We start from the raw sequence: 16,575 nt of genomic DNA, 5'->3' as shown, positions 1-16,575 counted from the left end.
CTGTTTTATTTAAAACAACTGAGGATGATGTTTGGGTTTTTTTTTAGTATTTGCCTATGTATGATGCACTTGTGAATTGTGTATTTATTTTATGTGTTGTGTATTGCATATATATTATAGATATTTGTAGATGATGTGTGTCTCAGACGTTCTATTACTCTGCTAATGTTGGTATATTCTTGTTGGTGTCTTCTTTTAGTATTGGGCACTAGAACCTGAGATTATTGATGTATCTTTCCATTGTACTATGTGCTCACTGTCCCAAGCATGTTTGCACATCTATGATTTGTTGCTGTTTTTTATGTATGTTTCATGCTTGTTCATTCTGAAATTTAGTGGTCTTGTGGTATTTCCCACATAAAAATTGTTGCATCCACAGGGTATTTTATAAATGCATTTCTTTAATCTTTCTTGTATGTTGTTTGTCTTGTTTGTTTATAATGTTTTGTTAGAAATCCTCCATGAATATCTCATCGAATAATTTCTCATCATTTTGTTTGGTAAAAGTTATTATCCAGTTGAAAATATGTGTTCTCTGTGTAAAGGGTTAGTAGCTCCATGATAGCTAATACATTCAGTTTGGTTTTTGATGCCAATGTATCATCCCTCTCTGATTGGACTCTTATTATTTTAAAATTTTTTTTCAATGGCACATTGGTGAAAGGGCTGCTGATATCGAAACTGACTAGCATATTGTTAGAATTGTCATCTATTATGCTGGTTTTTGCAAAAAATGTTTCGACGCTTGAAAGGTAAAACTGCTAATACGCCAATTACGAATTTTACAGGAGAACCGTTTGAAGTTTGAAATTTTATAAAAAAAATTAGGTATAATTTTTGTTGTAAGCTTAAGAATATAAATGTTTTATAGTAGAATGCTTTCATGGTATAAATTTCTAAAAGAAATATTATCTAGTTTTAAAAGTAATGGCGCATTATACAAAGTGATTCTTGAATGCAATCAGGAGAAATGTATTATAAGCATAATGCGTTATATAACCAGGTAACTGAAAACGGCTAATTTACCAAATATGAGTAATTTTATGAGAAGGTGAAATGTTTTATAATATATTTATCTTATGAGTGCAAGCTATTTGAAGTGTCTTTTGGGAAAATTACAAGAATATAAGTCATTCTCGGTTTAAATTCTAGTATTATTTTATTATATTTATTACATAATTATTAGATATTCTAGACATTTTACATTAAAAAACAAAAAGAAATAGTTTAAGTTACTAGAAAATACTTTATTTCTACGAAAAAAAAAACAAGTAAGGTTCATGACAAAACCAATAAAAAACACATCAGCAATATTAAAGTTGAACTCAATCTTCGTCAGTCTCTGGAAGGACATCATTTACACTATTACCTCTAGGTAGATTTGAATATTCATTATGTTATTAATAATAATATAATAATATCGTATGGCATTTTTGCCGGGGAGATCCTTTCGGATAGTTCCAGCGCCAATTACATCTTTAACCCTGTTTCAAGTAACTAGTGTCGATGTACACTAGCCCAGGGGGACCGACGGCTTAACGTACTCTCCGAGGCACGGTGAGACGGCTCGTGTCATTATTGGAAATGAAAATGGTTTGTCTTTGGCAGGGATCGAACCCACGTCTACTGGCGTATGAGGCCAGCGTTTATGCCGTTACCCACGGCCTCTCATTATGTTATTGCAAGGGTACATTCAAACTGTTGGGACACTAGAATCTAATATATACACTAGATATGATACGTTGTTGTGGGAAACCATATATAGTTTAGTTTTACGATTAGTATATTGTTTTAAGAAGTTGTCAAATAAATTAATAAGAAAAGTCACACTTTCACGTTTCTCTCTCGGCATAAAATATAAATAAAACACACAAGAAATTACATTATTGGCATCCCTGGTTAATTGAAAAACATGCAGAACCTAAAGCTAGAGAGGGAAACAATAAAAGGATCCCTGAAAAAAGTTTTTAGAGATATTGAAGAGGTGAATCCCAGTGACGAGAAGACAATACAAAGACTCCTGCAACAAGTTGATGATAAAGCAGAGCGAGTATTTCTTCTAGACAACAGCATAAAAGACATTCTATTTGCAGAAGAAACCAGCACGGAAACTATTAGCAAGGAATTAAATGATGAAGAGAACTTTCGTGACGAGGTAGGAAAATTTAGAATAGAATGTGAATACTTGATCAAAAATTTAAAAACTTTGAAAGATCAAGAAAATAAAGGTACAAAAAATGAAAAACCTGTCAAAAATTTACATCTGCCAAAACTTGAAATAAAGAAATATGATGGAAATGTCAAAAATTGGATAAATTTTTGGGGCCAGTTTAGAAAAATCGATGAAGACGCAGACCTTCCAAACGAAGACAAGTTCCAATACCTGATCCAATCAACAGAAGATGGCACGCCAGCCAGAAGCCTTGTCGAAAGCTTCCCACCTTCCGCTGAAAATTATAAAATAGCCATTGACCAACTGAAAAATAGATTCGCAAGGGACGAAATTTTAATTGAGGTATACGTTAGGGAGTTATTAAATTTAATTCTAAATCAACAAACCTCAAAGGAGGACCCAGGTATGGCTTTATCTACTTTGTATGATAGGTTGGAGACTCAGCTGGGCTTTGGGAACACTAGGTGTTACTAGCGACAAGTATGCAGCGATGCTTTTGCCACTTGTTGAATCCGCGCTACCTTATGAGTTGCTTAAAATTTGGGAAAGAAATAGGGCTTCTAATAATTTAAAATTTAATAATGAGTTGCAGGGTCTACTAGAGTTCCTGAAAACAGAAGTGGAGGCCGAAGAGCGTGTAAAACTTGCTCAGTCTAGTTTCACAGTTCCAAAAAGTATTGACGATAAGTATACTGTAGAAACCTTACATACAGAGAGTTTAAAAACCAAGGGTAAGCAAAAGTTTTCTTGTATTTTTTGCGAAAGCAATACACATGCCAGTCAGGACTGCATTAAAGCTCAGAAAATGACTTTAGAGCAGAAAAAATCCATTATAAGTAAAAAACGGAGTTGTTTTTCATGTTTAAAGCAGTTTCACAATTTTCGGACATGCAAAACAACTGTCAAATGTATAAAATGCGCTCGCAAGCATTTTACATTAATGTGTCCTGATTTGCATGAAAAAGAAAACAAAAATAGAGATTTGCAAAAATCAGAATCTTTAGAAAATACATTAACAACTGTCGCTTCTGAAACTTTACTGCAAACGATCAATGTTAGGGTTATTTCTGATAATAAAAGGTCAATGACAGTAAGGGCACTGCTAGATTCGGGTTCGCAACGTTCCTATATAACTACAAAATGCGCGGAAGATTTAGGGTTAACTAAAATTGGACAAGAAAATATAGTTCAAGGTGTTTTTGGTGGGTTGCAGGCAGCTCCAAAGATTCATCGTTTGTTTAAGGCAGGTATAGAAAATTTAGAAAATTCATTCAGCATCGGGTTATCTTTACTGGAACAATCTAAAATTTGCAATTACGTTCCAAAACTAATTGACCAAAAGGTCCTAGATTTATTAAAAGATAAAAATATTTATATAAATGATTCTGCTTCTAAAGAATTAGAGGTTAATTTATTAATAGGGGCAGACATGTTTGGTCACATCATAACGGGAAACTTGGTAAACATAAATGATTCTTTAGTAGCTTTGGAAACCAAGTTTGGTTGGACCGTTATGGGGACACAAAAAAGTAATAATAAAATAAACACGTTTGTTTCAACTTATTTTACTGACTCATTGAGTACTTTATGGAGTTTAGATGTTCTGGGTATAAAAGATCCAGCAGAGACGAAATGTCGAGAAGAGTTAGACATTCGCACTTTAGAAAAATTTAAAGAAAGCACTGTGGTAAATAGTGAAAATAGATATGAAGTTTGTTTACCATGGGCAGAAGGTTATCCGGCTATAACCTCTAATTTTAATTTAGCTGAAAAGCGACTTTTTTCTACCACAAAACGGTTAGTTTCTCTGAACAAGCTTACAGAGTATGACAATATATTGCAAGATTGGGAAAATACAGGAATCATTGAAGAAGTAGAAGAAGAGCCGTTGGAAAAGAATACGCACTACTTGGCACATCACGCAGTTGTCAAAGAGTCCAGTTTAACTACGAAGATCCGACCAGTGTTTGATGCGTCAGCTAAGGATGGTAACGGTAATTCTCTTAATGATTTAATAGTAAAGGGTCCGAATCTAATTGAGCTAATAATACCTTTAATTTTAAAGTTCAGGTTACATAAAATTGGGGTAACGTCAGACATAGCGAAGGCATTTTTGCAGATAAGCATTTCAGAGAAAGATAGGGATTTTTTACGATTTTTGTGGTGGAAAAACTATGAAAAAAGAGAAATAAAAATATTTAGACATTGTAGAGTAGTTTTTGGGCTAAAACCAAGTCCGTTTCTTTTAGCAGCAACAGTTAATTTGCATTTAGAAAAGGAAAAAACATACACAGAAACAGCTAATCAACTTCTTAACGCATTTTACGTAGACAATTGTGTTTCTAGCGTTAGGAATGAAACAGAACTTAAAAAATTTATTGATGAGTCAACAGAAATTCTAAAGAATGCAAAATTTGATCTTAGGGGGTGGACTTTTAATGAAAATAACGATACGTATGTTTCTAGCGTCAATGAAAAATTAGAAAATAAGGTTATCTCTATTTTGGGTATACAGTGGAATTACCAAACTGACACTTTAGCGTGTGATATAAAAAATTTAGACAGTCTTGACGAGATTCCTAGAACAAAAAGAGGCATTTTATCTGCAACGCAGAGAGTTTTTGATCCTATTGGTTTCACTGCTCCATTTACGTTAATACCGAAAATCTTATTACAAGAGACTTGGAGCTTGAAATTGACGTGGGATCAAAAATTACCTGACAATATCAATAAACGTTTCGAAATTTGGTTAAAAAGTGTTAAATGTCTCAATTTTTGTAACATACATAGATATTTAGCATATCCAGAAGAAGAGAACCTAATAATAAATAAAACTCTTCACGTTTTCGTTGACGCTAGTAAATACGCTTATGCCGCTTGCGTTTTTATTAGGCTAGAATTTCAAAATTCAATTTCAATCAAACTTTTGTTAGCAAAATCGCGTTTAAGTCCAGTTAAAACGATTACTCTCCCTAGGTTAGAATTAATGGCTGCTGTGATAGGTGTTAGGTTATTAGAAATTGTTAAAGAATTAACAGACTTTACAGAGCTTAAAACGTACTACTGGAGTGATTCGATGGTTGTCTTAACCTGGATTAAAACAAAGGGTCTTTGGAATACTTTTGTAGGAAACCGGGTAAAAGAGATTAAAAAATATTCTGCAGTAGATCAGTGGCGCCACGTGCCAGGTGATATGAATATTGCAGACGTTTTATCACGAGGATGTAGCGGGAAACAACTTTTGGAAAAACAATGGTGGAAGGGCCCTCAATGGCTCAAAGAACCAGAAAATATGTGGCCAAAAGGAGAAGTAAGCGCTACAGAAGAAGAAGCAATGAAAGAATGTATGAAATTAGTTAATACTAATCTAGCAGAAAATTCGGAAGAATTTTGTCAAAAGTTAAATTATTTTGGAAAGTTTTCAAAAGTACGGAGATTAGTAGGATGGATTCTTAGATTTTACCACAATGTTAGGAACAAAAGAAGAAGAACATGTGTAGAAGCTAAGACAAGCAACAAATTTGATTACTTAAATGCTCAAGAACTAGAAAGAGCTGAAACATGCATAATAAAATTTGCACAAACTCAAAATTTAACAGAAAATATAAAGGGATTGAGGAAGTTCGAAATATTTGAAGACAAAAATGGAATTTTAAGGTTAAAAACCAGACTTGCATATGGCGATTTTTCACAAGAATTTAAGTACCCAATAATTCTTCCAAGCAAAAATACAATAGTAAGAAAACTTTTAGTTGAAGAACATGAAAAAAGTTGTCATGCTGGTCCCAAAATACTTTTAGGAATAATCAGAGAAAATTTTTGGTTAATAAAAGCCAGGAAAACTATAAACTCTGTAATTTACTCATGCGTCACATGTAAAAAGTTAAACGGTAAACAAATTGAAACACCTTTCGCTCCTTTACCTGCTAATAGAATAAACGATGCTGGGGTTTTTGAGATTGTAGGTATAGATTTAGCAGGGCCCTTATATTTAAAGGGAGGTGAAAAAACGTGGATAGTTTTATTTACGTGTGCAGTATACAGAGCGCTTCATTTGGAACTGGTGAAATCTCTCTCTACTGAAGCATTTTTATACGCTCTTCGTCGCTTTATTAGTAGAAGGGGGAGGCCTAAAATCATATATTCGGACAATGGGACAAATTTTCATGGGAGTGACAATATTTTTGGAAAGTTAAATTGGGTAGAAATAGAGCAATTTTCAGGTACAAGACGAATAAAATGGATTTTTAATCCACCCTCCGCTTCTTGGTGGGGCGGGTGGTGGGAGAGGTTAGTAAGAGTAGTAAAAGAACTTTTGCGCCGACAACTAGGGAAAGCATCGTTGCATTATGTAGAGTTGTACACAGTGTTATGCGACATAGAGTCGGTGATAAATCAAAGACCACTTACCTATGTTTCTGAAGTCGATGAGTTTGAGGTTTTAACCCCATCAAGTTTTTTAAGGCCATTACAGGGTAATTCCGATGAGGTTGTTGATTTAGACATCGTGGATTCAGAATTTTTTAAAGGTAGGTTTCGTCATATTCAAAATTTAAGGCAAATGTTACGCGACAGATTTAGGAAAGAATACCTTGCGGAACTAGTAAATTATGGTCAAAGAAGAGGAGATTCAGTGAAGGTTGGTGATGTAGTAATGGTTGGTTCCGACAACGTCAAAAGAATAAACTGGCCCATGGGCAAAATCATTGAAGTATATTCTGGGCAAGATGGCATCCAAAGGGTCGCAAAAGTAAAGACAAAAAATGGTGTATTGGTTCGTCCATGTCTACGACTATATAGAGTTGAACTACCTATCAATGATATTCAAGAAAATTTAAGAAAAGACAAAGAAGAATCAACAGAACAAGATAAGTCAGAAAAGGGTAAAAAGTCAAGGTATGGAAGAACATTGAAGACTCCACATAGATTCACTGCCGCCTGATTCCTGGGTCCGGAGAATGTTGGGACACTAGAATCTAATATATACACTAGATATGATACGTTGTTGTGGGAAACCATATATACAGTCGGAAAAATGAAAGAATACCCATGAACGAACATATAAAACACGCTGTATTTTCCTGTCACCGTGTCACACAAAAAATTGGCCAGCGCAACTACATATAATAATTATTATTACATGCACTTGTGTTGGGCAATTTTCTTTGTGACAGGGTGACAGGAAAATACAGCGTGTTTTATATGTTCGTTCATGGGTATTCTTTCATTTTTCCGACTGTAGTTTAGTTTTACGATTAGTATATTGTTTTAAGAAGTTGTCAAATAAATTAATAAGAAAAGTCACACTTTCACGTTTCTCTCTCGGCATAAAATATAAATAAAACACACAAGAAATTACACAAACAAAACTTTTACTAAAATAAAAAATTTCAGCGAAAACCGCATATTTCGATCTTGGGCCATTTAAAAGTTATAGGCAGTAAAAATGGGGGAAAATATAAGTGGACACCTGGTATATTAATTACTATTTCACTACCTGTATCATAATGAAAAGTCCATATAGGTGTGGTATCATGCTGTAGTGCTTTGTTAGATTTTTTTTTGGAATATGTCAGATATTCCTTAAGTTTGTGCCGTGTTTTGTATACGTATTTTGATTTCCAGTAATTTATTCAGATCCTATTTTACTATAGCATAATAATTTTCTCTAAAAATCTATTATATGCATTACTGCTAAAAATTATTTGAAGTTCTTTATTACATCATATTATGTCAGTAGGTGTCGTAAGAAACAGAAAAACGCTACAGCGCAAATACATGGCAGTGTTGCCATGTATTTTAGAAACTTTTTTTGACATAAATGAAATATTTTGAATAAAATTTTCAGCAACTATGCTAAAAATCGATAAAATTTTGTAGATTTAGAGTTTTATCAGTTACAATTTTTCTATCTATTTGATTCAGAGTTAATTATTCTCTTAACAATCTTTACACAAATTATAAATGATAGATTAAAACTCTAGGGTGCTTGGTAAAAAGAGTATAACTCAAAAATGGTCAAAATATTATTTGTGCCGAAAAAGACTATAAAGGACTATATCTTTACTTTGGTATCTATAGAAGAAGTCAATATGGGAATGTCACGGTCCCAGGCCGGCCCTGTTAATTCCGGAAGCTTCTGACGGCGAACTGTCTGAGACCCTTTCTGTGGGCGAGACAAAAGAAACTTGTTTACAATCGGCGTATCTAGAAGGCCGTCGATAAACCTTTTTTTATTGTTCTGTAAATAATATTTACCTTTCGATTTTTCTGGAAATCAGTAGACTAATAATTGTACATAACTATATAAATAGACATTTTTGGAATTAGAGTTTAGTTGTGAACTTGAATACGTCGGTGTAGTTTGATATGTATCGGGCGCGGTATATTTTTGAATTTGTAATTATGTAGATAAATTATTAGATTTAGTGTAATAAATAAATTAGATTCGTAGTTTGTGAAATAAAAGATATAAATTCAGTGTTTTCCATTTGTTTAGAAATAAGGTATTAAGGCCATGGGTACATAGTTCGCAAATATTTTACGGCTATCCCTACTTTTTCTGTCTTAACACGGAAAATTACGTGTAATAAAATTCACACTGGTATGGATATGTAAACATTACTAGAATGTCATTATACTTGAAAATGTCATCATTAACTTAAAGAGATGGCTTTTGAATGTTCTTGGATAACTGTTATTTGTGTAATTGCAAATTATTAATTCAGTTAATAAATGTGATAATTTTTTCACTAACTATGTATTTAGTGATTGTCATAATTTGTATGTACAACAAAAACTAATACTCAATCGAGAAAAGTGGAAAAGTGTCAAAGTGATTTTTTAATAATATATTGTTACTATGGAACGCTTACAATTTTGAACATCTTTAACAACAAAATACTTGGATCACAGAATATATTATCCTAATGTATTCTCTGCTTGGATCTTCCACAAATAATACACAATAAATAACTTTTTATTAAGTTCACGTCTTAAATCAATTATTTATCAAATACACTATATATCAATATTATTTAATCAACAACTCAAAATATTCCCGATGCCATGTCAAATATTTAAAATTGTCTCTGATTGTCAATGTCTGACTGACAATATGCTGACAAATATTCTATTCGACTGAGTGCGTTGTAAGACAAAGGTAGATTTGGAAAATATTACCACGGACATGGTGTCCATTTTTTTTCGAATCCTGAAAAACTTAAACGCAGAATGAAAAACTAAATTATTACCGAGGGCCGAAAGTCCCTTAGAATAAATAAAAAGTTTATTTTGAATGAGATATTTGCAATTAAAAATCACACTAAATTTTCTCTTAGTTTTTCACTTCTGTAACTTATTAAAATAAACATAGAAGTTCTCAGGGACTTTCGGCCCTCACTAATAACGTAATCTTTCATTCTGCGTCTAAATTTTTCAAACATATTAATTAGTTTTCTCAGGATTCGAAAAAATGAATCCCCATTTGAATAGCATTGGAGCCGAAAATACGTACCCATCCTCTTAAAAATAAATAAAGTCAACTAAAACTAAACATTAGTGCCTAAAATATCATAGAAAAGACAGTTTTGTAACAGTAATATAAAATAATTATTTGGCCGTAGATAAAATTGATAGTAGATATGCTAATTAATTATCGTTTTTTGTTTCTCCTGAAAAGTTTACTAAAGGCCTCTTCCAACAAACAGTCAAACTAGTTCGAGATCGTCAGCAAACAATTGGTCAGTGAGAGATCATAATACAGTCATCAGTGCTATTCCCTCTACATGCAGTGGTTGACTATTCGCCTGATAGTTTCTGACTGGTTTGGCCACTTGTTGGTACAAATCATAAATTTTCTTACACTTCTTTTATCGAGCATCCTAAAACTAATCTTACGTCTATAAATCTTTCACAAAAGTAATAATACAGTACAACCTGCCATATCCCGACCTGTCATATCCGGACCTCCCCATATCCGGACGGTTCTGCGCCGTCCAGATCTACCGAAATCTACCGAGAATTGCAGTCCTGCTGTTGGACAACGCATTAAAAGAAAAACTAAAAGATGGCGAAATAATGTATTACAGAATGTCTATCGACGAAAGTTATTGACGGCGTTGATTACTGGAATGTATGAAGGAGAAAACGTTTCAGAGCCTATAAAAGAAGTAGTGGTCTTGATATCCGGATTTTTTCATATCCGGATCGGTCTGTCGCCACATTGATCCGGATATGTCAGGTTTTACTGTATTGAAATTTATACTAACATGTTTATTGTTTTATCATTTTAACAAACTATTTTTTTGCTTAGGTTTGTGTGTTGAATGCTGACCATCCAGGCCCAGTACAGTGTGTGCAATTCAATCCGAAGTACATGATGCTGGCTTCTGCCTGTACAAACATGGCCTTCTGGCTGCCTGCCATGGAAGATACATAAAAGTAAAAACTTGAAAAATGTCCAGGAACTAATGTTAATTTTTCTTCAAGTGAGATTAGATTGTAGTCAGTTGTTCCAAGTTTTACATGTAAAATATTTGTATATCCTTCTAACCCTTTCAGCTCCGGTGACGCGTACGCGCGTCCAAATATGACTAGATTAGTGCCGTGGACGCGTAAGCGCGTCCGTGGCACGTACGCGTAATCGCATCCATGGCACGTACGCGTAAGCGCGTCCATGGCACGTACATATTAAAAGAAAATTATTTCTGCCGGCACCTGCTCTGATGTTGGAAATATTACAGCGGAGCTTAAAGGGTTAAACATTGGGGGAAATATTTTGCAGTATTTGTCATTGGAAAAACAAGTATATTGGTAAATTTTATGTAAGAAAATAAGAAATGAGTACTTCTTTGTGAGTACAAAATACTCCAGCTTCAACATAGTAATTTTTGTATGTTATTGTTGTTTTTCTAATCCTTTTTGCAAACCTTCTTTCTTCCCATATCCAGATTTCTAAATCACGCTGTGCTAAATGTTGATTTAGCCCGGGAAAAGATACTAATTTTATAGAACTGCAAACCAAATCTATTTTTAAGGTAATCGCCCATTGTCATTTTTCATTATCAAAATACAGTAGATATTGTGAAATCTTACTACAAAAAGTAAATCAAAGGTACATAAATACAAAAATTTTAGTTTCAGAGAGTTGAAAAATATTATATAATATGTAGCTTTCAGATTTACATAGTTTAGTGACCAGATCAAGTACACTTGGAAATCATTATATTTTAATTTCTTTAAATTAAAACCCAACTATAGCATCATGTTTTCTCAACATTCTGTTTTTTGATTCATTAGCTTAAGTTGGACCATAAAAAAGTTAGGTACTTTAACAACTAGCCATGTTTTTCATCAATCAGCGTGTTTTTAAATAAGTATAGCAAACTTTTAGGGGTAATTCTGCATGAAATAATAATGACTTTGCTTTATAATCGGCTTTGTTGGCTTTATAATCGTATGTCCTCAAATGCTTCGTTTCTGAGATCGGAGGTGTTGATATTTTTCTTACAAACTGACGATTTATTTATTGCTTTAAAACCGGTTGAGATATGCAAATGAAATTTGGTGGGTTTTAAAACGTAGTTATTGCACATTTTTTGACATACAATTAAGAATTTAATATTCACCATTGGCACGCATACGGGTAATATGACCGGTCATGTTACCCATATGCATGTCAATGGTGAATATAAAATTCTTAATTGTGTGCCAAAGAATGCACAATAAGTATCTCTTAAAACCTACCAATTTTCATTTGCATATTTCGACTGGTTTTAGAGCAATAAATAAATCGTCAGTTTGTAAGAAAAAATTCAACATCCCGTATCTTGGAAACGAAGCATTTGCGGACATACGATTATAATTATAAACCAAACTGTCATTATTATTTCATGCAGAATTACCTCTAAAAGTTTGCCATACTTCTTTAAAAACACGCTGTCATCATTCTCTTTGCCTTATCCCTATGCGGGGTCGGCTTCCCTAATTGCATTTCTCCACACAATTCTATCTTGGGCCATATCAATGTTAATCCCCTTTACCAACATGTCCTGCCTTATCGTCTCCCCCCAGGTCTTCTTTGGTCTTCCTCTCCTACTCCTTCCAGGAATCTGCACTTCAGCTATTCTTCGTATTGGGAAACACGCTGTATTGATGAAAAACATGGCTAGTTGTTAAAGTACCAACTTTTTTATTATCCAACATAAGCGAATGAATCAAAAAACTAATTGTTAGGAAAACCTGAGGCTATAGTTGGGTTTTAATTCCAGTATTTTATAAATGCTAGAATATTCCACAGGGTGATGCGAACTTTAAGAAAAAACACAGTGTGGCGACACTCTTTAATTACTATTTTTGCTAATTTTAATTTTTAATAACTAATCTCAAAACGAAATAATATGGGTCATACATAATTCACATTTAATATACAAACCAGATGCTAAGAAGGTCCGTTAAGTTTACGAAACGAAATGTAACCAGATGTTTTTGGTGTGTTCAGTTTAACAAACTGAATTCCCCATAAATTAATTACCTTATCAGACTTTGGAAATGCATTCGAAGACGTTTCTTAAAACTGCAGAAATGTTTCAACTTTTAAACGCCAGATCTAAATAATTTATCACCTTGCTGGCCAGATGGTAGAAACACAAACATATTAGCGTTTGTGGCCTTTTTCAGCCACAGAGTCGAGATACAACCACGGGTCGTTTCACACACTCGCAGCAGGCATCGGGCGGTCAACAAACCCTCACTGGGCCAAACAATCAAACCCTTTTACGAGATGAATAAGCACGACTTTTAACCAAAAAATAAATAAATATATTATTGTTCGTTGTTTACACTTATTTTAATTAATTACATTTACTCAATTCCGCAGCACGGAACAATTTAATTAATTCCATTTACTCAATTCCGCAGCACGGAACAACAGTTTGATTCGTACACTCGGTATACAATGAAAATTTACCTGTTTAGCAACAATATTATTATAGCGATATTGTTAAAGAATAAAAAGTCACTTAAATTGGACAACAGGTTTAGGAAATTCTAGACATCAAAAATTACCAAATTTTTAAGTGGGTCGATTTCTAGCACGCTAGTTTTATATTTAACCGACATTGGTTATCTTTATGATAGATCGGGGCAGGGCCCTTGATTTTCCACTTATGTTTGAGCTGCTGTATAGTATTTTTACTACAAAAACGTTATTACGTAGGTGAAAATTTTTGACGTAAGAGAACTGTCAAAACATTAGAATGTGACTTTTCATTATTGGCATGTTTATAGTAAACATGGCGATAATGAAAAGTCACAATCTAATGTTTTGACAGTTCTCTTACGTCAAAAATTTTGACCTACGTAATAACGTTTTTGTAGTAAAAATACTATAGCTAGATAGTCTGATGCGTAGGTAGACATTTAAACTCCATCAGTTATATTATTTGCTCTTCCAGCTCCAATTTACATTTTAATAGATTAGCTGTTATAACCACGCATTTTTTCGTTTTTGGGGAAATTAACGTTTTAGTAACATTCACTTAAGGCTGTATGACACTATGCATTTTCTTGTATCATTTCTAATATCGTTTGTTGTATACATTTTCTTGTATCATTTCTTGTACGTACATTTGTGCCCTGTATGACACTATGCAAGTTCTTGTATCGAAAACTGTATGAAATTCGGCACGTGATTGGTCGAAATTTTGTTTGTCACCCTGTCACGTTACATTGGTATGGTAGTACTGCGTCTACAGCTGATTTTAAGGATTTTATAAAATTTATAAACTTTTAAAAACAAATATTTTAATGTTATAATAACTAGAATTTTTACGTTGACTGTTGATTATTTGTGTTTTTTATTTTGTTTTGATATTTGTGCTAAAATATTTGCATTATAATTATCTTCAGTTTGATCCAAATTGGAACTGTTGTATTTTCCTCTATTAAAAAATTATGCAATATGAAACCCAAAGTTATTCTAAATATATGGTTATTAGTAGAACAGTAGTCCATACCAAACGGTATATTAAGTATCAATAAAATATTTATAAATAATACCTACAAAACACAAATAAATTAATCAAGACATAAATCATATGATCTCATTTTCAGCCGCCATTATGACATTTAGAAGTTTTACCAGCAGGTTTTACGTTTTTGCTCTTTGCGCAGAAATTGGCGCAGTTATTGTACAAGAATCTGTGCCTGACACAAATTCTTGTATCGTTTCTGATATCGTTTCTTGTATCTGTGTATGACACTATACATTTTTTTGACATCAGAAACGATATTAGAAATGATACAAGAAAATGCATAGTGTCATACAGCCTTTATAAAATATAGACGGAGAGGCAGCGCTGAAAAATCTTGAATTTACCAAAGCTAAATTTTTCACAGTTCATTACTGTGATTGGTGTAGAGAAACATACTGCGGTCGGTGAAGCGAAACGTAGAACAGGGGTTACTGAGAGGGTATCAAAGTTGCTTTCCTACGAAGGTAATTAAATCCATTTACTAAGGCTGAAAATCAGTACACACATTCTAAATTGAATATAAATAAAAGTTATTATAGTCGGTCAGCTGTATGACGGGACAGCCGCTCGGTCGGCCCCAATGAATGTACAGGGTTATTCACTATATTTTGATCCCCTTGTAAACTGCTTTATTTACAGAATTAGAAAAAATGTAAAATACAAAAGTTATTCGATTTTTTAATTATGATTTTTTGACATATATATCGTACTAGTGACGTCATCCATCTGGGCGTGATGACGTAATCGACAATTTTTTTAAATGAGAATAGGGGTCGTGTGTTAGCTCATTTGAAAGGTTATTCAATTCTCTATACAGTACTATAAACATTAAGATAATTATTTATACAGGGTGTCCAAAAAAGTTTTTGAATTATTAATTAAACAATTAATTTAATTAAAAAAAAATTTTTGACACCCTGTATAATTAATCATGTTAATGTTTATATTACTGAATAGGGAATTGAATAACCTTTCAAATGAGCTAGCACTCGACCCCTGTTCCCATTTAAAAAAAAATAGTCGATTACGTCATCACGCCCAAATGGATGACATCACTAGTACGATATATATGTCAAAAAATCATAATTTAAAAATCGAATAACTTTTGTATTTTACATTTTTTTCTAATTCTGTAAATAAAGCAGTTTACAGGGGGGTCAAAATATAGTGAATAACCCTGTACATTCACTGGGGCCGACCGACCGGCTCTGTCCCGTCATACAGCTGACCGACTATAATAACTTTTATTTATATTCAATTTAGAATGTGTGTACTGATTTTCAGCCTTAGTAAATGGATTTAATTACCTTCGTAGGAAAGCAACTTTGATACCCTCTCAGTAACCCCTGTTCTAAGTTTCGTTTCACCGACCGCAGTATGTTTCTCTACACAATCACAGTAATCAACTGTGAAAAATCTAGCATTAGTAAATTCAAAGAGATTTTTCAGCGCTGCCTCTTGGGCTAATATGGCACGTTGTGAAAGTTTGAAAACTAAAATTGTTGATATATTTACACAATTTTCCAAATCGACACCATTGTACTGTCTCTCACTTTCTACTGGCAAATAACTGGCATTAGAAATGAATAATATGGCGATATTGCAAAAAGTATTTTGTTTTCCAATGATAAAAAAGGGCTGCGATTGCAATTAATTTTGAGGTACTATGAATGAAAATTTAAGATGAAAACTGTAAAATGTATTTTAACTGTTAAAATACGTTTAGATTAGTTTTTAGACTTGGTATTTATTCTCTTCGTTGCAGATAAGTACTTTTTTTGTGTATATAGAAATAATTTAGTAAATTTTTTACTGCACCTTTATATATAATTTGAATAAAATAGTAATTTCTATTTTTTTAAGTTTTGTATTTTTTCTTTTAACCCAGATGTGCCTAATTATGTGTGAATTCTTTCTCTTGATAACAGCCTGAATACTTTCATAAAATCTTAATCAACTATAAGATGTAGTTGCGAATTGCTCACTTGGTGGTATCTGACGATAATTTTGTGATAAAGTTATGTTTTTAAAATAGTTGAATTTGGAATACTGTTATTGTCCAGGGCGGATCTGTTTTGAGATGGACGTTGAGAGGTAACTCATATTTTTTGCAGAAATTGCTTGGAATTAACTCATATAATAATAATTAAATTACTCCCACTCAAAAAGGTCCGGAACATTGTTTAAATAATCAAAATGTTAACAAATGAAAGAAAAATTCGATTTTTTTCTTCGTTTTTTTGATTATAACTTATTACTATAAGGATTCACTTCAGAGAAAAGTTGCACTGACATACAAGTTGCGTAAATAAAATTTTCTACAATATAGAATTGGTTAAATATTTTAAAAGTTGTCACCCTTATTGC

General features: G+C 32.9%; 1 protein-coding gene across 1 annotated transcript in view; it reads left to right on the top strand.

The window, feature by feature from the left end:
- The window catches only part of LOC114340817 (WD repeat-containing protein 82), a 28,237-nt gene extending 12,167 nt beyond the window's left edge, over positions 1-16,070 (top strand). Inside the window, exon 3 of the mRNA XM_028291593.2 lies at positions 10,488-16,070. Within this exon, the coding sequence (XP_028147394.1) occupies positions 10,488-10,613 (126 nt within the window). The 3' untranslated portion in view covers positions 10,614-16,070. The remainder of the gene's footprint in view (positions 1-10,487) is intronic.
- Positions 16,071-16,575: the final 505 nt, after the last annotated feature.

The sequence above is a fragment of the Diabrotica virgifera genome, chromosome 9 (genome assembly GCF_917563875.1).
Source record: "Diabrotica virgifera virgifera chromosome 9, PGI_DIABVI_V3a".
Lineage (NCBI taxonomy): Eukaryota > Metazoa > Arthropoda > Insecta > Coleoptera > Chrysomelidae > Diabrotica > Diabrotica virgifera.
This window is presented reverse-complemented; position numbering and strand designations above follow the sequence as displayed.